Source organism: Nerophis lumbriciformis, linkage group LG04, assembly GCF_033978685.3.
Source record: "Nerophis lumbriciformis linkage group LG04, RoL_Nlum_v2.1, whole genome shotgun sequence".
Lineage (NCBI taxonomy): Eukaryota > Metazoa > Chordata > Actinopteri > Syngnathiformes > Syngnathidae > Nerophis > Nerophis lumbriciformis.
The window spans coordinates 37,712,501-37,734,887 of NC_084551.2; the positions used below are offsets into that span (position 1 = coordinate 37,712,501).

Consider the following 22,387-nt stretch of genomic DNA (forward strand, 5'->3'; position numbering starts at 1 on the left):
CATTTGTTCAAAGTGGTGACCCTCGCCCCATCCTTGTTTGTGAATGACTGAGCATTTCATGGAAGCTGCTTTTATACCCGATCATGGTCCCACCTGTTCCCAATTAGCCTGTTTACCTATGGGATGTGCCAAATAAGTGTTTGATGAGCATTCAACTTTCTCAGTCTTTTTTACAACTTGTACCAGCTTTTTAAAAACATGGTGCAGGCATCAAATTCCAAATGAGCTAATATTTGCAAAAAATAACAAAGTTTACCAGTTCGAACGTTGAGTATCTTGTCTTTGCAGTGTATTCAATTGAATATAGGTTGAAAAGAATTAGAAAATCATTGTATTCTGTTTTTATTTACGATTTACACAACGTGCCAACTTCACTGGTTTTGTGTTTTGTACTTTAAAGTAGCCAGTGTACAGTTTATATAGCAATATCGATTTAGTATACACTAAAAATGAGTCCAAACAGAGCAAATATTGTGTAAATAGCAGGCAACACAAGTGAGAACCAAGATAATTATGTCTTGCCTACACAACTGGGGTGTAGCACCAAGGTCTGGGGCTGCATGAGTGTTGTCTACACTGACAAGCTGCGGTTCATTGAGGAAACTGACATTCTAAAGCAGAGCAGTAGCTACTGCACATTTTACAAAATATCCTCGATTGAATACGGATCAAATCAATTTTTTATTAATTAATTATTTTTTCAGCATTCTTTGGGATGGATAAAACCATATACCGGTAGATGACGTTATGTTCTATAGACCACAAATGTGATGAGATTGACTATTCAAAACTACCTCTGCTGGTTATACGCGAGTAATCCACGCCATTTTGCCTAAAAATAGGAAACACATAATTTTAAGATTTTTAATAACCAATGTTTGATTAATCAGTTGCTATGGTAATCCCGGAACTAAATCCACCAACACACTTAATCTTAATCTGTTGTGGTTTTGATTAGATTCACTTGACGCTTACCCTCTATTGTTTTTTCCTATTTTCTAATATCCAGTTTACTTGCCACAAAAAGGTACTTCAGACTTGAAGTACTTCCTCCTTCTTTGTTTTTTTAATGCTTCCTTTGCTCCCACTGTCCGCCTTTAATCTTAACGTATGAATGAAGTAGCTACTTTTGGAAGGCCAGTTGAGGGGTACTTTCCCTCTGGTCCGCCCAAACAGCTTTTGTAACTGCTGAGAGGCTTTTGAGTGGCCATGGAGAAAGTCTGGAGGGATCCGTTTCAAGACAACAAAGCCAAGGTCTTGTCAGCTGACATGTTCTAAACAGGATCACTACAAGACTAAAAAGGCTTGTTCTATTGTTGTCCATATCAATGGTGATCTCAACTAACTTGTGATTCAGGAAATTATATCTCACTCTTGGAGCGAGGCCAAAGAATGGCTCTACAGCGTTTTGATGAACCGAACAATACACAGGGGGACAAGACAAATAATGCAACACACACAGACTTTTAGCCTCGGACAATGGTCTTTGGTCTGACCTGTCACGGATTATTAATGACTGTTAATGTACACCACGCTGCTGCTTTGTGCTTTTACAGTGCCCTCACCGCCGATCTCAAGGCATGAAATATAGAAGAGACCTTTCTTCAGTTTCCTGTCATGTTAACGTTATAGTAGGCAGCGCTACGGTGGACCCTGTGCTGTATAATTTAACACAATGAGTTCAAGAACGCTGGTCTTTTGCCTTTTGATTCAAAAACTACTTGCGATTCAAATAGAAATAATCCTTTCCAGAATCAAGCTATTGCTATTCCTAAAACGTTTTAACTTTGCTGCCTATTTTTAGACTATGACCGTGGTATATATAAAGACAATAAAACAGTTTGGCTTACCCTTAATGACCAATATGTAATGCAAAGGTGTAAAAAGAAGTTAACCTGTTAAGAGTACAAATGAAAACAAGTGATGGCGTGCTATAGTACGAGGGGTGTACCGATACTGCCAAATGAGACTCAGAAGTGTAAAAAAACAAGATATAACAACTATATATATAACAAGATATAACATCTTTATACAGTATATAACTGGTATACAGTCCATTCCAGACTCCGCTCAGGCACTTCTTACCAGCAGTGGCAGGATCCAGTACACAGAGCCCACGTGATTACAAAATATCACTTGATCAAGCCATTTCTAACACTCTACACCACAAAATAAGTAAAAAAGTATATATGATTTAGGCTGAGAACTAATGAATGTCAAATCGGCTCTTTATGATTCCGACTGACAATCCTCATACTGTATGATCAAATGTTCAATGAATTGCCCAGTAATGTTATCTACTTAGTACATAACTTTTTAATGTTTGTTATTTGTCAGTCATTAGAAATACTGTTTTTGGGTTTTGGAAACACAGCAGCTAGAAGGTATGTACATTAATTCTGTCTACACACATGTTTTCTTTCTCTTCTCGAACCAATCTTTGAAGAACCTCGCAGTGTGTATCTGCAGACAGAAGTTCCCCTAGTAAATCACTGACCCTAGTCATGACTACTGTACATCCACACATCCACCTGTAACTCCCTCAAAGAGACATACTGTAAAGCGAACCCCATCACTAATCGAGGAGGGTAAAGGTCAATGAAAGTTGTCACAAGAGGATTGCCCTCCCACAAAACCATGTTTCCCTAGCAACCACTGCACTTTCCTTTTAAGCGCATTCTTCTGATCTAACCCCTTCCTTGCGCTTTTACATTAGAAAATATGTTTCAGCCATCATATTTACATTTTTCCGGGCATCTCAAAAACTCTTGTCCAAAAACAGAAGCAATTACATTCTGTTAAACACACTCAGCCCCTTTCTCAAATTCACAAACCCATTATTCAGAAAGAACATTGTGCTTGTGGATGTAGATTTGATTTAAGAAAAAACTAATGGCATCATATCAGGCCGATGGTCTAAAAAGCCATATTTTTATACTGGTGACAACTCGAGGGAATACACACGCGTCCCCACTGGCGGGAAGAGGGAGCCAATGACACATCAGAAGCGGGGATCGGATTATCTGCTTTATTGAACATGTCACTATATTGGGTCTAAAAGCTACATTAGCAGGTAGTGTAGATTCCGTATCACAAATAAAGGGAAATGGTACTTCCAACAATGCCGTAAAACAGATTTACTGACAAGGAAGGAATATTAAGGGTGGCAGAGCGTAGAGTAAACCTTTTACGTCAGTAAACATGCGTGTGCATATACTGTAAGTTCAATCTTTAGGAATACAAACGGTTCCAGATGGGAACGCTGGAATCACGTTCCTTCGCAGGAAGTCATTCACTTGAACCACGCATACACACAAACGCTAATCAGGATTAGGTTCCCCTTCACTGTGGAATGTGTGTGACTGTGTACGTTAGTGAACATGTCACGAACGCCAAGGGAGCTGAGGCAATCGGTAAGTGATCGGCTCATGCATGACAACGTTTGGTCATCAGTGCACCAACACATGATTCACTCCACTTGAACGCATGTAACAGAGCTTTTAATCAATGCCGTATTATGGGGTGTGGCCTTGTAATGGAGATGATTGCCAGGGATCTTTCTAGTCTCTTTGGTGCTATTTTCACAAGAGCAAGGAGAATTAATTTGGTCCAAGTCAACGGACCAGCTTAAACACACAAGACACAACAATATATTACATTACTCGCACAGGGACTGAGATGGTTGAGATGAGTGCAGCCTTGCCCTGAGCACACATCTGAATTTGCACAAGCTGAAATCTGATGAGTCTCACTACAGAGCGCCTGTTTCCCTGAAGGTGAAACAGCACAGTTGATCTCAGTAAATATTGCGGAACTACACACCCTGCAAAGGAGCACTACAGTATGTGTTTGTGTTATACATCTGTTACTGTCAAATGACCCAAAGATTATTTAACCAGGAATCATTTCCATTCCAAGAGGATGGAGCCACTGTTGAGTCTGACCCCAAACATCTTAATCTGATTTAATACAAGTCCCAGAAACCCATTCATGCATTTTCAATACCACTTCCCCAGACAACAAAAACTACAATGAATTGTAGAGTGGGAATTGATTTCACGCAACATTCACAAGTCACTAAATGTAAACACTACAACCACCAATGGCCCACTCCCTAAACACCTTTGGCACCAAAAGCCCCATATCAAAGTGTTGAAAGACATCTGTGCAAAGAGTTACATTCGTATTGACCATTATCAGCTGAATCAGAAAATGGAGTGGAAACTCAGTAATAATAGTTCTTAAAAGACAGAGTTTGTAAGATGTCATTTTAGGCCAAACTTTCTGCAAACTTTGCTTATTTCCTTGCATGCAACCCCAGGCTCCACAGGACTAATTCAAGTGAAGCCTCTTTAACTCAAATTCTCTGTGGAATGTTTTTTTTTTTTTTACTGTTGCTGCGATACGGCAGCATTGATGCATTAAAAAACACAAGAAATTATACTGTATCTCTTCATTTCAATTAGTCAATGTGTGTGCCCCCTTGAAAACAAGATGCCGCATCACAAGGGGTTATTCTAAACAAATTTAATTTTTAACAAAATAAACGCGTGACCGATACAAATGCTATATTGTTTGACTGTGAAGCACCAAACTGTGATTATCAGGAAGCGCATCTTTCGGCTCACAAGTGGCAGCTTGTACTAAATTAAGTTGTAGGGAGAGGCATGTCGCGTTTGACATCGGTTTTCGTTGCCACGTTTGAAATAGAACTAAGAAACAGAAAAACAAATATTTAATTTTGATCTAAACTAAGGTAAATGTTATCTTCCGGTTTCCTATTTTGCTCACTGAACAGAGTTGGACGTTTCATACTGCTTTCTGCAAATAAATTATTTCAATAAAAACAAAAACATTTGCTAACAATCTCATTTGCAGGTCAAAATAGTAATTTTAATCCAGCAGATGGCGCAATTATGACATTTTAACCAAAGTCTTGCATAGAGAAAGTATGGCCAACCCAGTTTCAGTCGATCTCCTCAATGATTGGTCAAAAGGCACTCACGTGACTACAGGGCGCTATGATTGCTACCAACTTTGAGCTGATGCTGTGTTTGCGGTGCTTCCTCGTTAGTTTTTCAACGTGTAAAGATTCCCTGTTGCGCAGCATGGAGCTGCTCCACCCGAAATAATTGTGGAGAGCTTTTACATCAACACTTGAGAGCCACCAACTACAGTGTCTTGTGTGACACTGTAGTTGTGACACAACATCTGCGTTTTGTTCAGGAGAACACGCAGAAGCTAATACAAATAACAGAAGAAATTAACAAATTAAAAAGATGGTTTGACAAAAACAGACTATCTTTGAATGTCAGTAAAACTAAAATAATGCTATTCGGTAGCAGCAGAAGAGAAATTCAAACACAAACATAAATAGACAGAGTATACGCTGAAAGAGTAAAAGAAACCAAATTTTGGGTGTAACAATAGAGAAAATTAACTGGAAATCTCATAAAAATATACAACATAAAGTGGCAAGAAATACATCAATAATGAATAAAGCAAAATCTGGAGCAAAAATCACTCTCGATTCTCTACTGTTCACCAGTGTTACTGAGTTGTGCAGAAACTTGGTCAAACGACTACAAAAGTACACTTATTCACTTGTGGGATCTGATGTCTTTGAGGCTTGTGCAACCCTATGAGACACTTGTGGTTAAAGGCCTACTGAAACCCACTACTACCGACCACGCAGTCTGATAGTTTATAAATCAATGATGAAATCTTAACATTGCAACACATGCCAATACGGCCGGGTCAGCTTACTAAAGTGCAATTTTAAATTTTGCGCCGAAATATCCTGCTGAAAACGTTTCGGTATGATGACGCCTGCACGTGACGTCACGGATTGTAGAGGACATTTTGGGACAGCATGGTGGCCAGCTATTAAGTCGTCTGTTTTCATCGCAAAATTCCACAGTATTCTGGACATCTGTGTTGGTGAATCTTTTGCAATTTGTTCAATGAACAATGGAGACAGCAAGGAAGAAAGCTGTAGGTGGGAAGCGGTGTATTGCGGACGACTGCAGCAACACAAACACAGCCGGTGTTTCATTGTTTACATTCCCGAAAGATGACAGTCAAGCTTTACCATTGGCCTGTGGAGAACTGGGACAACAGAGACTCTTACCAGGAGGACTTTGAGTTGGATACGCAGACGCGGTGCCGTGAGTACGCAGCTGCGGCTTCCAAACATTTGATCGCTTGCCCGTACGTGCGTGCCGCTATGTGCATGTCACGTACGTAAGCTTGGGGACTTTGGGGAAATATATGTGCTGTATGAACTTTGGGGAGGTGAACGGTACTTTGGGCTGTGGGATTGAGTGTGTTGTGCAGGTGTTTGAGTTGTATTGGCGGGTTATATGGACGGGAGGGGGGAGGTGTTTGTTATGCGGGATTCATTTGTGGCATATTAAATATAAGCCTGTTTGTGTTGTGGCTAATAGAGTATTGTGTTTATTTACTGTTTTAGTCATTCCCAGCTGAATATCAGGTCCTACCCGCCTCTCACAGCATCTTCCTTATCTGAATTGCTCCCACTGCCCTCTAGTCCTTCACTCTCACTTTCCTCATCCACGAATCTTTCATCCTCGCTCAAATTAATGGGGAAATCGTCGCTTTCTCGGTCCGAATCGCTCTCGCTGCTGGTGGCCATGATTGTAAACAATGTGCAGATGTGAGGAGCTCCACAACCGGTGACGTCACGCGCATATCGTCTGCTACTTCCGGTACAGGCAAGGCTTTTTTATCAGTGACCAAAAGTTGCGAACTTTATCGTCGATGTTCTCTACTAAATCCTATCAGCAAAAATATGGCAATATCGCGAAATTATCAAGTATCACACATAGAATGGATCTGCTATCCCCGTTTAAATAAGAAAATCGCATTTCAGTAGGCCTTTAAGGGCTATATAAATAAACTTTGATTGATTGATTGTTACAAAAAAGAAAGATTGGTTGGAATAGTATGAGTGATACCTACATTGATTACAAATACATTGGAGGCAGCTACCACAGTTGACATACTTCATACAAAAGTCATAATTTCACTGTGATTGTTGGTCCGAAGCTAATTAATATTTTGGCAAAATCAGAATCAAAAGTACTTTATTAATCCCCGAGGGGAAATTAAGTGAGGGTAATAAGTTATATTTTTGGTCGTTCAGTGTACTTTTTTTTGTTTATTGCGCCGTTGGGTGCGTGTTATAGGTTATAATTGTATAGCGCTTTTCTATCTTCAAGGTACTTAAAGCTCTTTGACACTATTTCCACATTCACATTCACACACACTGATGGTGGGAGCTGGTCCTAACCACGACCCATCAGAAGCAAGGGTGAAAAGTCTTGCTCAAGGACACAACGGACGTGACGAGGAAGGCAGAAACCGGGGATCGAACCGGGACACTTTAAGTTGCTGGCACGGCCACCTTACCAACCAAGCCACGCTGTCCCCGAGTGTTATAATTTATAATGCCTGCTGGTTACTAAACACTGCAGGAATGTAGTGTTTAGTAGTGTAGTAGCAGAGTGCGTCAAACACGGCTGCTAAATTATACTTTTAAGAAAATAAAATGTGGTTTTACTGCTGGTGTTGTCACCGCCTGCTGCCACCTTGTGGTTTGTATGCTCAGTTTTCCCTTGGTGCAGCAGACCTGGCTCTTATTTTTTGTCTTCCTCAGAGTTCCTGTGTCTTCCTGTGGGCGGAGCTGCAAGACGTGCACAGCTGTGTCTAATCTCACCAGCACTACTTAAGCAGCACCTGGCCAGCTGGATGGCACTCGGCTATTCCACTTCTTGACTCTGATCGTATGAAGACTCCTATGCTCCTTGTATTTTTGCTACGTTCCATCTTGGCTATTTCCAGTGCCATCCAGCTTGGTATGTACATTGATAGTTTGCACGTCTTGCAACTTCGACCCAAAGTTTAGTTAGTTTGTATATTAGCTTTTGTTCTTTTTGTCACGGTGCTCTTTTTGTGTTCTCTTTTTTCGCACCGTCGCTTTTTGTTATATTCTATTTTTGGATCATTGTTATGATCGCTTCTTTTGTTAAGTAAAGAACTATTTACTCACAAATCCATCTGCATCCTTGGGTTCCTCTGTTCCACATCTAATTGAATTGTGACAGAATAGCCGAGTCAATTATGGAACCCGCAGATGAGAATCAGATTCAGCTGGCCCTCAGGGCTCATGGCCAGCGAATAAGTGATCACGAACAAGCTTTGTTAAACCTGACCACACTTGTGCAGGAGATGCATACACGCCTGTTTGTCCCTCACCCGCTCCCAGACTCTGAGGCTGCTCAACCTACAGCTTCTTCTTACCCCATGCCCTCGACATCGGGTTTTCCTATCCGGGAGCCCAGCATACCACATCCGCCCAGGTATGAGGGGGACTTTGGACAATGCAGACTTTTTTTTATATCAATGCTCTTTAGTTTTTGCACAGCAGCCTCACACATACACAACAGACTCTGCCCGTGTGGCATATATACTAAGTTTACTGGCTGGAAGAGCAGCTAGCTGGGCTATGGAGGTGTGTGAGAGTAAACCCGGACTTCGTTCCAGCTTACCCCTATTTTCCGCTGAGTTGCACAGCGTCTTTGATCACCCCGTGAGGGAACGAGAGGCAGGCAGCCGCCTCCTCGCTACACGCCAGGGGTCCTCCTCTGTCGCGGACCACTCAATCTCCTTCCGAATCCTGGGGGCGGAGAGTGGCTGGGGGGGAGAGCTTTGCGGGGAGTATTCCTGGCTAGCCTTAGCTCCCAGATCCAAGACGAGCTGGCTGCCCGCGACGAGACCCAGACCCTCGAGGAGCTCATCTCACTCGCCATCCGATTGGACAACCGCCTACGAGAGCGACACGCCCAGAAGGGGGTGGATCCTCCGTCCACCAGATGGCAGTCATCTACCTGGTCCACACGATCAACATCCAAGCCTCAGGTTTCGTCGCTTCCGCCTTCTGACTGCAGTGCTCCGGAGGAGGGGCTAGAGGGGTCCATTCCTATGCAGCTGGGTGGCAGTCGCCTGTCGTCTGCAGAGAGGAGTCGTCGGCTGAGATTGCGGCTGTGCCTGTACTGCGGAGCTGCGGACCACGTCGTTGTTCGCTGTCCTGCGCGGCCTACTGGGGGCCGTTCCGAGTCCACCCGAGACCTTCCGCAGGGAAGATTACCAACTTCGCCGCCTGCTCCTGTGGTGACGTATGCTTCCTCACTCGTGGGAAGACTTCAAGTCGAAGGTACTCTGTCATGGGCGGGGGGTTCTTGTCCTATTAAGGCACTTATTGACTCAGGGGCTGATGAAAACATTATTGACAGTGGTCTTGTGGAATCTCTAAAGATTCCTACTGTGGGGATTGATCGTATTAAGAATGTTAGCTCACTTGACGGGCGTCACCTGGCTAATATTACTCATCAGACACATGCCACATCCCTCCTTATTTCTGGTAATCACCGTGAGGAAGTTAAATTGTTTATAATGCCTTCTCGTTCGGCGCCCTTAGTTCTTGGACTTCCATGGTTGCGACGTCACAGTCCAAGCATTGATTGGACCACTTGTAAAATTACCAATTGGAGTATTTTTTGTCATAGCCACTGTTTGCGCTCCGCTTCGTCTCCGGCTAACCTTGTCACTCTTCCTACTCTTCAGCCCCCTGATCTCGCGCTGATTCCTGAGGAATATCATTCCTTTAGTGAGGTTTTTTGTAAAGACCGGGCTACGACGCTACCCCCCCACCGCCCGTATGACTGTGCCATTGACCTTCTTCCAGGGTCGCCACTACCTTCTTCGCGGCTGTATAATATTTCGCGTCCCGAACAGCAGGCTATGGAGGAATACATATCCTCTTCTCTCACCGCCGGACACATTTGTCCCTCTTCCGCTCCTGTGGCGGCGGGGTTTTTCTTTGTCAAAAAGAAGGATGGTGGGTTACGACCCTGTATTGACTACCGAGCTCTGAACAAAATTACAATTAAAAATAAATACCCTCTTCCACTAGAGTCTTCGTTTGCTCCTTTGCATGGGGCAGTAGTATTTACTAAATTGGATCTACGCAATGCGTATCACCTCGTGCGAATTCGTGAAGGTGATGAATGGAAGACTGCTTTTAACACCCCTCTTGGCCACTTTGAGTATTGCGTCATGCCGTTCGGCCTCACTAATGCCCCCGGGGTGTTCCAGTGTTTAATTAATGATGTCCTCCGTGACATGATAGGTCGTTTCGTGGTAGTCTACTTGGATGATATACTTATTTTTTCACGCTCCATTGATTTACATCATCAGCATGTCCGTTTGGTTTTGCAGAGACTTTTGGAGAACCGATTATTTGTCAAACCCCAAAAGTGCACCTTTCATTCTCCCACAGTGTCGTTTTTGGGGTTGATTGTGGAGAGGGGGCAGGTTAAGCCAGACCCAGCTAAGATCCAAGCGGTTGTAGATTGGCCTACGCCGTCCTCCAGGAAGCTGCTGCAAAGGTTTCTGGGGTTTGCTCATTTTTACCGACGTTTTATTAGCGATTTCAGTAAAGTAGCCCAACCTTTAAATAAATTAACGTCCTCCAAGGTTCTTTTCGTGTGGTCTTCGGAGGCTGACCAGGCTTTTCGACGCCTTAAATGCCTCTTTACCTCAGCTCCTGTGTTAGTTCACGCTAATCCTGATCTCCCGTTTTTTGTTGAGGTGGACGCATCTGACACTGGGGTAGGGGCTGTTTTGTCCCAGCAATCCAGTTCTGATCAGAAGCTGCACCCCTGCGCCTTCTTCTCCAAACACCTTTCGCCTGCAGAGAAGAACTATGACATCGGGAACCGAGAGCTTCTTGCAGTGGTCCTCGCCCTTCAAGAATGGAGGCACTGGCTTGAGGGTGCCAAACACCCCTTTATCATTTATACTGATCATCGTAACCTAGCCTACCTCCGCTCTGCCCAACGCCTCAATCCCCGCCAGGCTCGGTGGTCCCTGTTCCTTACAAGGTTTGACTTTTGTATTACTTTTCGCCCGGGCTCACTCAATGGTAAACCTGACGCCTTGTCGAGGATGTTCTCTCCTCCTACAGAAGACACTCCCCCAGAGACTATCCTTCCTCAGTCCCGGATTCTGGGCGCAGTACAGTGGGAGGTGGAGAGACAGGTGTCGGAGGCTATCAAGGACTCCCCATCCCCTGCTGGATGTCCTCCTGGTCGCCTTTTTGTACCGAGAACCCTTCGTCCAGAGGTCTTGTTGTGGGCTCACACTTCCAAGATTGCTTGCCACCCAGGTGCCAGACGCACTGAGTTCCTGCTCACTCAGCGGTTCTGGTGGCCTACCGTTCACACTGATACTAAGAAGTTTGTGGCTGCATGCCCCGTCTGCGCCAGAAGCAAAGCTTCCCATCAAGCTCCTGCGGGGTTGCTGCAGCCCCTTCCCATCCCCTCTCGCCCATGGTCGCACATTGCTCTGGACTTTGTCACAGGTCTACCCATCTCCAGGGGGTTTTCTGTCATCCTCACCATAGTCGACAGATTTTCTAAATTCACGCATTTTATCCCCCTCCGTAGACTTCCCTCCTCCCTGGAGACCGCCAAGCTTCTGGTAAACCATGTGGTTCGACTTCATGGGATCCCCATGGATGTGGTGTCAGACAGAGGTCCTCAATTTTCATCCGCTACATGGAAAGCTTTCTGCAACTTGTTAGGAGCCACTGTCAGTTTGTCATCAGGGTACCACCCACAATCGAATGGACAATCGGAAAGAGCCAATCAGGACCTAGGGGCGGCCCTGAGATGCGTGTGTCACCAGCATCCATCATTGTGGTCTACCTATCTCCCATGGGTGGAGTATGCCCGTAACACCCTAATCTGTTCATCTACCGGCTTGTCCCCTTTCCATGTGGTGCATGGCTTCCAACCTCCTATCTTCTCCTCTCAAGAGATCGAGTCCACTGTTCCCTCCGTGACTGCCTTCCTGCGCCGTGTGCACCATGTGTGGCGTGATACACGTGCTGCCTTGTCGCGGACAGCCAAACGGAACCAGACCATGGCTAATCGCCATCGCAGACCATCTCCCCACTACAAACCTGGCCAGAGGGTTTGGCTATCATCAAAAGACATTACACTACCAGGAGAGTCGAAGAAACTGGCACCTAAATTCATCGGACCATATGAGGTGGAGCGGATGATAACTCCCGTCACAGCTCGACTCAAGGTACCCAAGTCCTTCAAGTCATATCCTGTTTACCATGTTTCCCGCCTAAAGCCCGTCGAGTCGAGCGACCTTTGTCCTCCATCCGTGTCTCCCCCTGCTCCTCAGCAGGTGGAGGGTCATCTAGCCTTCACTGTCAACATCATTTTGGACGCTAGGAGGCGAGGCAGGGGTGTGCAGTTTCTGATCGCTCCTGGATTTCACGTTCCCTTATAATTGATAAATCCCTAATTTCTGATTTGTATCATAGATTTCCCGGTAAACCAGGTGGTCCGCCAGGTGGCGTCCGTTGATTAGGGGAGGAATACTGTCACCGCCTGCTGCCACCTTGTGGTTTGTATGCTCAGTTTTCCCTTGGTGCAGCAGACCTGGCTCTTATTTTTTGTCTTCCTCAGAGTTCCTGCGTCTTCCTGTGGGCGGAGCTGCAAGACGTGCACAGCTGTGTCTAATCTCACCAGCACTACTTAAGCAGCACCTGGCCAGCTGGATGGCACTCGGCTATTCCACTTCTTGACTCTGATCGTATGAAGACTCCTATGCTCCTTGTATTTTTGCTACGTTCCATCTTGGCTATTTCCAGTGCCATCCAGCTTGGTATGTACGTTGATAGTTTGCACGTCTTGCAACTTCGACCCAAAGTTTAGTTAGTTTGTATATTAGCTTTTGTTCTTTTTGTCACGGTGCTCTTTTTGTGTTCTCTTTTTTCGCACCGTCGCTTTTTGTTATATTCTATTTTTGGATCATTGTTATGATCGCTTCTTTTGTTAAGTAAAGAACTATTTACTCACAAATCCATCTGCATCCTTGGGTTCCTCTGTTCCACATGTAATTGAATTGTGACAGGTGTATGTTTAAAACTACTGTATATATAGACATATTACTTTGGTTTATTTTGTCATAAAAACTAACGATGCATGCATCCGGGCATAGCTGTACACATCTTGGTAGCAAAGATGGCGCCTGTTGTTTAGTTGGCCATACTCTTTATACACAACTCTGACACTAACACAGTATCAGTGCTGAGTCAATAAAGCCAGTGAGTGTGCTAAATGTATTTAGAAATCTTTTACCCATCACTACTGTTAATCATTTTACACCGATTCGTGCACCTGCATTGCCTTAACTGTATTACATTTACAACCAACTCTACATATATTTCCTTGCCACCTAATCAGCTGCAAATATTGTGTTATACAGTATCCTTTAGTTGCTACCAATGCTAACTGCAATTCACTGTCTGCGTAATTATACCACGCACAGTGATAATAAAGCTAAGTCTAATAAAATGAAATGATGGGATAAAGCGAAAACATCATGACTACATCAGAAGCAAGTGGGTGACCTTTCCAAAGTGTTCAGCTCCCTTCCGCAAATATACCCAAAGCTCCAGTCCAAACAAATCTGAGCGTTCATGCATTTTATTAAAACAAACTCTAGTGAGTATTTTCCCAAGATGTACAATACTAAAAATGAAATGTCTTCCTTTTTTGTTACTACAATCCATCCTTGGACAGTTCAGAAAATGAACACTATCTGGTTGTCATTTTGTAAGACAAGAGTTTGTTTGACTGACACTGACAACCAGCGCCTCATGAAGCTTTGTTTGAGCTTCAAATAGGATTGCAGATTTTACTGCTTTACACAAGAATGCTTTTGTGGTCAGTTTAGCCACAAGTAATCATTTTGACAATCAATAATACTTTTATGTACAGTACATATGTAGAGCAGAATGAATGGTTTCTGCAGCTATCAGTAAATCTAATTGTATGCTTTTTAATGCAACTTAAAACAAATGTAATGCCCATGTGATACTGCAGATCATTATTATGTATTATATAAAGCATACAATTGTCTGTACGGACAAAATTGTAAGCATTTGACAATGATAATCTTGAAAAATTAAACAGTAGTTGTAAGCATTTGACAATGATAATCTTGAATAATTAAACAGTAATTGTAGGCATTTGACAATGATAATCTTGGATAATTGAAAAGTAATTGTCAGCATTTGATGATGATAATCATGAATAGTTGAAGTTTACAATAACTGTGGCCAAATTAAGCACTAATGTAATCATATTATATAATACAACACGTAACCCTTTCAAAAGCAATAAACATTTTTCAATTATGTAGTATTTTTTACCATTGTAATTGAAAGGTAAATAACTTAATTATATATTGTACATATTAAATATAGGTAAAGAAACAAAAATAAAATGTTTTCAATCTCTGTGAGCAAAAATTACATGTCAATAAATATTAAACATCTTGAATCAAGTTTCCACAGTTGGAAGAACTGGGTCAGTTGGTCGTCTATGATGGGCTCATGTTGCTCATTCAGTTTAAAATGAAATAAACCCACACAGGGACATTTAGCTTTGTGATTATCTTCATTCCTCCTAAATTGTGTTACTTAGCAGTGTTTCTCACTAATGAGTCGCAACGAGCGAAGTGATGTCCGTGTATTCCGTGTGTAAGCTAGCGGCCCCACCTCCTCATACCGAAACAAATATTTTGGATGACTGACACGAGGCTTCACTCTACTTTATTTCTAATGTCAAATAAACATGCTCAGGTGCCAAGAGCGATGCACAGAGACCTCTTGTATTCATTTTGAAAGCCAGAGTTGAAGAAAAGAAGCACACATGGACATAGCCATTTATTTTCATTTATCGTTCAATCAATTGACTTTTTGACGACCCCCCAGGCCTACAATTGTATGAAAATTGTTTAAGGCCTCTGGACTATTTAATGCTTTTTTAATGCCATTAATGGCCTACATTTTCACAAAATCCATTTTTAATGACTTTTAATGCAGAAACCCTGTACTATGATAATTTCTAAACTACAAATGTATGCATAGTTTTTGAGCTTGTATGTTTCTACAAAGATAGCATGGTGACAGCATTAGGACAAGGCCTGTACTCCTTTTATTAAAAACTGGATAGCTGAGAAGTCAAGAATGAGTATTGTCCATATATGACTTGCTTCTGCTTTCATTTCAATCTCCTACCTCACACTGATATATGACCTGCCTTTATTAATCTGTTAAGGGGGTTCCATATTTTGGTTTTCCTTACCTGTCGAGGAGCCTGGCTCTTATTAAACAATGTGTGACATGTGTTTGGACAATTACGAAACGAGTGTATTAAAACTTGCCTTTGTGAAAAACACAGAGAGGTGAGTTTCACTGCCAATGATCCAAATAGGGAACTCAGGAGACTTCAGGAATGCGCCCACCTGAAATAAATGTACAGAAAGACTGAGTTTCTAATGGATGTTGATTCGATTTGTTATTTCTATAATGAATCACACTGATGGGTTTATATAGTACATGTCATGAACAGCATTTTTTTCTGAAACATTGTCTAATATATCAGTGGAGACTTTTTGTCAAGAATTTAGATTCTTAATATAGCAGCTTGTGAATAAACTAATACTAGGTGGTCTCCCAAAATCTTCTTTTCGATTCTCTCTGGAAACCATCATTGTGCTGACAACTTATTGTTTGGTACAGTTTATTTGTTCCAGACATGCTTAAAAGGTTACATTAAGGAACATCACATGATTACAGTTACAAAACATCAGAAAAAGAGTAGGAAGAAGCAGAGCTTATTTAATTCTAACACTAACCCCTTCTGCTGATCTATTGCAGATAATTCATCCACATCTTATCTATATACATGTTGACACGTTTTGTCATTAAAGGTTTGTCTGGTAGGGAGAAAAAAAAGAGTAGAGATTGCATATCAACAGATTGACAGCATATGCAGTAATGAAGAGAAGAAAAGGAAGAAATAGGACACATTAAAAAAAAAAAATACAAGGTAAGCAAACAATGACAGAAAAAGAAGAAAAAAGTGGAAAAAAGTCAAAGTTATAGTTGTTACAGTATAAATATTTAAAAAAAAGCAAGTAACAATAATAGACACATTGTAGTGGAAAATAATTTCCTTGTAGGTGCTTTTGTTGGCAATAACAACCATAATTATTTAGAGGTCGCATCTTACAGCAAGTATTTTAAGCCTACAATATAATTTATTGTCAATACAAGCTTTAAAGCGTCAGGGGCGAGTTTGTTTCTAAACACTTATTTTCACACGGGACCCCTCGGTGTGGTTTACATTAACAGTATAACAGGAATGTACAACCCTGTAACAGTGAGGTCCTGTGTGTTTATGTAGTGACATGTTATTTCTCATTTTAGTCACTTTCTGATTAGACTTTGCGTTCGTTACCCTGTAGTGACATAAAAAGTGTTATTTCTCATTTGAGCCACTTTCTAATTAGACTTTAGTTACCTTGCAGTAGCGTAGTGACTCCATGAGTGTGAGGAAGCCAACTGCTGCCTGTTTATGAATACCATGTAGTTCTAGACATAAAGACAATGAAAGTCACAAAAAGGTGGACAAGTTAGAATTCCTTCTGTGATTCAGAAACGCAAGCAGGAACGTACAACGATTGCCCTCTGGTGGACATGATCAACACCTACAGTTAGAAAACTGAGCTCTAATAGTTACCAAAAGCTTGTGTGAATATTTGCAAACGTTAATGGTGTACTGCTTTTTAAAAGTGTGAGTGTTGTAAGGATGTAATGTTTGCTTGCTTTTGGTACTTACTCATGCCAGAACACTCCCGTTCTCCATCCCAGACATTAGACACAGCATGGCCAGTTACAAGGAGGTTCACCAGACTCTGACTACAACAAAAACACACAGTAAGAAGAACATACAAAGCCCGTTGATGCAATGATAGGTTAAACCATGTAACTGTGCATCAATTTTCGTGCATAAGTGGGGATGAGGTGCGTTACCTTCCATGGCCATGCACTGGATCTATGAGGGGTTCCATCGTGTCTTGGATCTCATTTCTGATGTTCTCAATGCCCTGTGCAAATGGGAAAAGGCCTGACTTTCGAAGTTTACATCACCCAACATGCTCTTTTTTTCTTCCATTTGTGGTTACCTTCGTTAGGATAACAGAGTAGAGGAAAAGCAGGACTCCACAGCACCCCTTCCAGGTTTGGTAGAGAGAAAGCACCTCCTCTTTGAGGTCAGACACGGACATAACTACTCGCTTGCTGAAGGAGGAGACAAACACAAATACAATCAATAATGAAAGACACAAAATACTAAATACCAACTTGTTGGATTCTAAAATCCGGCCTATGAGATGAGTTTGCTAATGTAAAAATTAAGCTGCATTTTTAAATTAAAGAAACTGCTGTTCTAAATGTGTCCACTGGATGTTGCAATAGCAATTCTGTTAGGCAAGCAAATAGTTTATACCGTGGCGAGCAAGTATACCATTCAAGAGGAACACGGTAAAGCTGGGCTGCGACTCCTCCCCCTCGACCCAACGTAAAACAAACGGAAGTAAATTAAAATATTGGTAACCAGTGTTGGGACTAACGCGTTACAAAGTAACGCGTTACTGTAACGCCGTTAGTTTCGGCGGTAACTAGTAATCTAACGCGTTATTTTTTTATATTCAGTAACTCAGTTACCGTTACTACATGATGCGTTACTGCGTTATTTTGCGTTACTTTTTATGTAGTATAAAGTGTGTTTTATCGGAGCGCTGCTGTCGTTCTGATTCTTCTTGTGTCACAAGCCGGAGAAGAGAGACGTGCGCTCTGTGTGGGTGTGTGGGGAGGGGAGGGGAGGGGGGCGTGTCTGATCATGGCGGAGCCAGAAGTCGAGTTTGCTAACATGGAGATATTTTCACTACTTTTCTTTTGTCCAGCACAAAGAAAAGAACATTTTAGTTAAATGTAAATTGTGCTTTGGATCAAAGATGCCATCTACTGCCCAAAACAGCAATTCAAATCTGCTGAAACAAGCTACATAAGCAACATGCTTCGACGAAGCTAGTAAAGAGACAGAGACTCTGATGCCACTTCACCTCCACCATTTAAGGATTAACTTTGCCTCTTCTCATCATTAACGCTGAAGGTACACACTCTGTCAATCAATGTTCCTTCTAATTGTTCATGTGTGTGAGCAAACGCAAAAACTCCCTGAGCATGAGTGGAGCCCATGTGAGCAACTTTAGACGTGCACACTGTGGCTACACCAGCAGCACACCTGTCCCAAACCTGACTAAATAACAAGTTCAATCTCCATCCATCCATCCATTTTCTACCGCTTGTCTCTTTCGGGGTGGCAGGAGCCTATCTCAGCTGCATTCGGGCGGAAGGCAGGGTACACCCTGGACAAGTCCCCCCCTCATCACAGGGCCAACACAGATACACAGACAACATTCTCTTATTATTATAATCAAATGACAGCAGTCATTTCCATTTCTAATATAAGTGTTTAGACCCACTTACAATGACAATAACAACAAATATTGTTTTTCATGAACTGTGTAGTTGTATTGTTTGTCTGGGTGGAGGTCCTGCTTTGGAAATAGTTTGTGCCCCTTTCATTTAGTTCCCATTAAAACATTCACATGTTGCACAATGAGATGTAAGCAGGGGATCATGTGTACATTCCTGCAACTTCCTGTTTGTAAAAAATATATTTTTATTAGTATTTATTTAATATACTAACAGCATTTAATAATTAATATTTATAAATTAAGATTCCTAATAAATGACACTAGAATAAGCACACATTTGATTGGTAAATCATAGAGTAACGACCTGGAATTACACTTTATGTGTGGTGTTGGAGTTGTCTGACTTTTTGTGTGGCTGTAAACGCATCACTGGCTAAGTGCCATATGTGCAAGTGTTGGCACACGTGAGAAAGAGCGAGTGGCTGCTGTTGATATAACAAAGTTGCTTTTGGTCTGGTTTGTACTGCAGAAAATGACCACTTTAGCTAGATATAATTTCTTTTACTAATGTTTTGGTGATGTGTTTATGGCCGACAATAAAGAGTTTTGCTCAGTAAAGAAAATGCCTGGTTAGGCTTTGTGTATGTAGTGTGTGCCTTTCTTGGTTTACATCTATGCTGTTATTATGCTGTTTGTTACTTATGTACGTTATGTTGCAGCTATTTAAAATAGTTTTGTCAATTTGTTCTGGCCAGAAACAAATTGGCCTTTGTAACATATCTTTGTCTTTGTGTGTTGTATGTAGAGCACATTGCTTAGCAGAGTTGAGTGATGCAAATGCATGTCAAGTTGATCAACAGATTGTATTATTCTCCAGTGCAATAACAGTACTGAAATGAAGGCTAAAAGGGCATTAATGGGAGCTTTAAAAAAAAAAAAAGAAGAAGAAAAAAATAAGTAACTAAATAGTTACTTTTCACAGTAACGCATTACTTTTTGGTGTAAGTAACTGAGTTAGTAACTGAGTTACTTTTGAAAAGAAGTAACTAGTAACTGTAACTAGTTACTGCTCTGCAGTAACTAACCCAACACTGTTGGTAACCCCACTTAAAATGCTGCATGAGACACTGCACATTGATATGGTTCTGTTAACATGATTGTCTTCTGTGCAAATGTAAAGAAAGTGAACAGTGGAAATGACAAATGAGGTAGTTGATACATAGAAGAGTTTTTATTTACGATTTATTTGGTTTTTATTCAATCCAAGATGTGCTGTTACTTAAAAGTTTAACTGCTTTGTAGATACACTGAGATAGTCTAAGTTCATTGTGTTCTTCACAGGGTTTTTGAAACTGCACCATTTTTTTTTCTTCAGAATTTTCAAGTAATGTCAAGAGGATTATTTGTGATATGTAAATTTTCAGAATGTTCGTGTTCTATTTTGGGCCAAAGTAAAACACAAAAATATCTGAAGTTGTAGTAGTTATATTTTCAAGTTATTATGCCATCATTTTGGAATAGATATTCCTCCATTTGGCCCCTGAGCTAAAATGAGTTTGACCCCCCTGTTCTAGAGTGTATGAAGTGTTTTAAGACCATATGTATTGTTCATAAGTGTGTGTGAAAGCGGAGTGGAGTGCTGAGAAATATGTTAAATGCATAGAATATTCATATAAATTGTAAAATAAGCAGCGCCTCTACTTATCGGAAATTCTTTTTTCTGCAACATCATTGACGCTTACATAGGTCTGGTGATAATGTTCCCCTTTAAGTGTGGTCCCGAAAATTCACCTACCCGGTGTAGTCCGAAGGTAACCCCCACGATAATCAAGGAACACTGTACTCCGTTTTAAAGCACTTAATAGTTACCGTACTAACCTGAATGTTTTTTAATCTTAAAAAAATACTCTCATAAAGATGGGTCATCTTATATTTCGGGGACTAAACATGTTCACTGTACATGCAAACCAACAGGTGACATCAAACAACTTAGCCCCAGAGCTTTTCTTTCTGTCACTCATTCACACATCAGTGATTTGGAGTGATGCTGCTGTGACGAGACCCTCTGTCTAAAACGTTATTGGCAAGTTAGCAAACTAGCAGAGTTGATGTTTTTAGTATGATGTCAGGATTCAAACAACTGTCACAGCATTTACACTGTGTTCCGAATTATTATGCAAAGTACATTTGACTCAAATTTTTATAAATAATTGATGCAAACGTCAGTCAGTATGATTTTCAAGTCATCAGCCGTTAAGAGTTTAATTCAAATTTCATTGAACAAATCTTGAAATGATAACAGTATTTTTACAATAAATAAATACAATAAATAACTCAAAGTTTTCTGTTCCAAATTAAGCACAAAAGCGTTTCAATACTTTTTTTTAGGCTGTAAAGAACTCAAAATGGTCACATGTTGAATTTGTAGCATAAGACCATATAAATTAAAATATTTTTGATTGAAATAAATTTGGATGAAACCGGCTGAGTTACATGTTAATATAGGACCCCTTGCTTGATATCACTTTCATAAGCCTTGCATCCATTGAACGTGTGAGTTCTTGGACAGTTTCAGCTTTAATTTATTTGTAGGATGTTAGAATAACGTCCCAGAGCTGCTGCTTGGATATGAACTGTCTCCCACCCTCATAGATCTTTTGCTTGATGATGCTCCAGAGGTTCTCAATAGGGTTGAGGTCAGGAGAGGATGGTGGCCACACCACCAGTTTCTCTCCTCTTATCCCCATAGCACCCAGTGACTTAGTGGTGTTCTTTGCAGCATGGCATGGGGCATTGTCATGCATGAAAATTCATTTTTTGTTGGAAGGTATGGTTCTTCTTTTTGTACCATGGAAGAAAGTGGTCAGTCAGAAACTCTACATAATTTGCAGAGGTCATTTTCACACCCTCAGGGACCTACCAGCTCTCTCCCCATAATTCCAGCCCAAAACATGACACCCCCAGCCCCTTGCTGCCGTCTCAGCCTTGTTGGGACATTGTGGCCATTCACCAACCATCCGCTGCTCCAGCCATCTGGGCCGTCTAGTGTTGCATGGCACTCATCGGTAAACAACTGTTTGAAAATGAGTCTTAATGTATTCCTGAGCCCACTGCAACTGTTTCTACTTGTGAGCATTGTTTAGGGGTGGCCGAATATTAGCTTTAAGAACACTTGCATACTTCTTGAGGATCCTACATCTTGAGGTTTGTGGGGCTACAGAGGCACCAGCGGCTTCAAATACCTCTTTGCTGCTTTGCAATGGCCTTTTAGAAGGTTCTCTTTTAATCCGATGAAGTTGTCTGGCAGAGACTTTTTATTTTGCCTTTATCTGCACAAACTCGCCTGTGCTTTGAATTAGCAACAAATGTCTTTACAGTTTGATTATCACACATACGATTTTTTTTAAATATCCAATGTTTTCATACCCTGAGCAAGGTTGTGTATTATCTTACGCTTTTCAGATTGTCTTTCTTCCCCATATCGCTTGAAACCTGTGGCCTGCTTAATAATGTGAAACATCATTTTTAAGCAGTTTTCCTTTGATTGAGCTCACCTGGGAGACTATTTATCACAGGTGTCTGAGATTGATGCCAATGAGCTACAGAGCCTTGAGACACAATACAATTTATGAGTTTAATGGAAAAACCAAAAAATTAATGTTTTTGACTCTTAAATCCAATTTGCATAATAATTTGGAACACAGTGTAGGATATCACTTTTTATACTCGACCAGTTATTAATTCATTAATACTAAAAAAAAAGAAGTATGTTTTTGGCGTCAACATTTTTTTCTCCAAAAAAAGAGTTGAAAAAAAGGGGTCATCTTATTGTCAGGGTCAGTCCAGTATTTTATCGAGCTTAGTTTCTTAGCATTCAGACAGCAGTGCCTCTTGCTGATTTTGGACTCTGCAGCCAGTACTGTATGTGTGG

The 22,387-nt window shown here is 41.4% G+C and overlaps 1 protein-coding gene across 1 annotated transcript in view; it reads right to left on the minus strand.

The window, feature by feature from the left end:
* mindy3 (MINDY lysine 48 deubiquitinase 3) overlaps positions 1–22,387 on the minus strand; it is a 57,079-nt gene that overhangs the window by 26,087 nt on the left and 8,605 nt on the right. Inside the window, exons 7-11 of the mRNA XM_061954603.2 lie at positions 17,140–17,254; positions 16,988–17,061; positions 16,794–16,873; positions 16,476–16,546; positions 15,334–15,414 (exon numbers count right to left, since the gene is read on the minus strand). Of these exons, the coding sequence (XP_061810587.1) occupies positions 15,334–15,414; positions 16,476–16,546; positions 16,794–16,873; positions 16,988–17,061; positions 17,140–17,254 (421 nt within the window). The remainder of the gene's footprint in view (positions 1–15,333; positions 15,415–16,475; positions 16,547–16,793; positions 16,874–16,987; positions 17,062–17,139; positions 17,255–22,387) is intronic.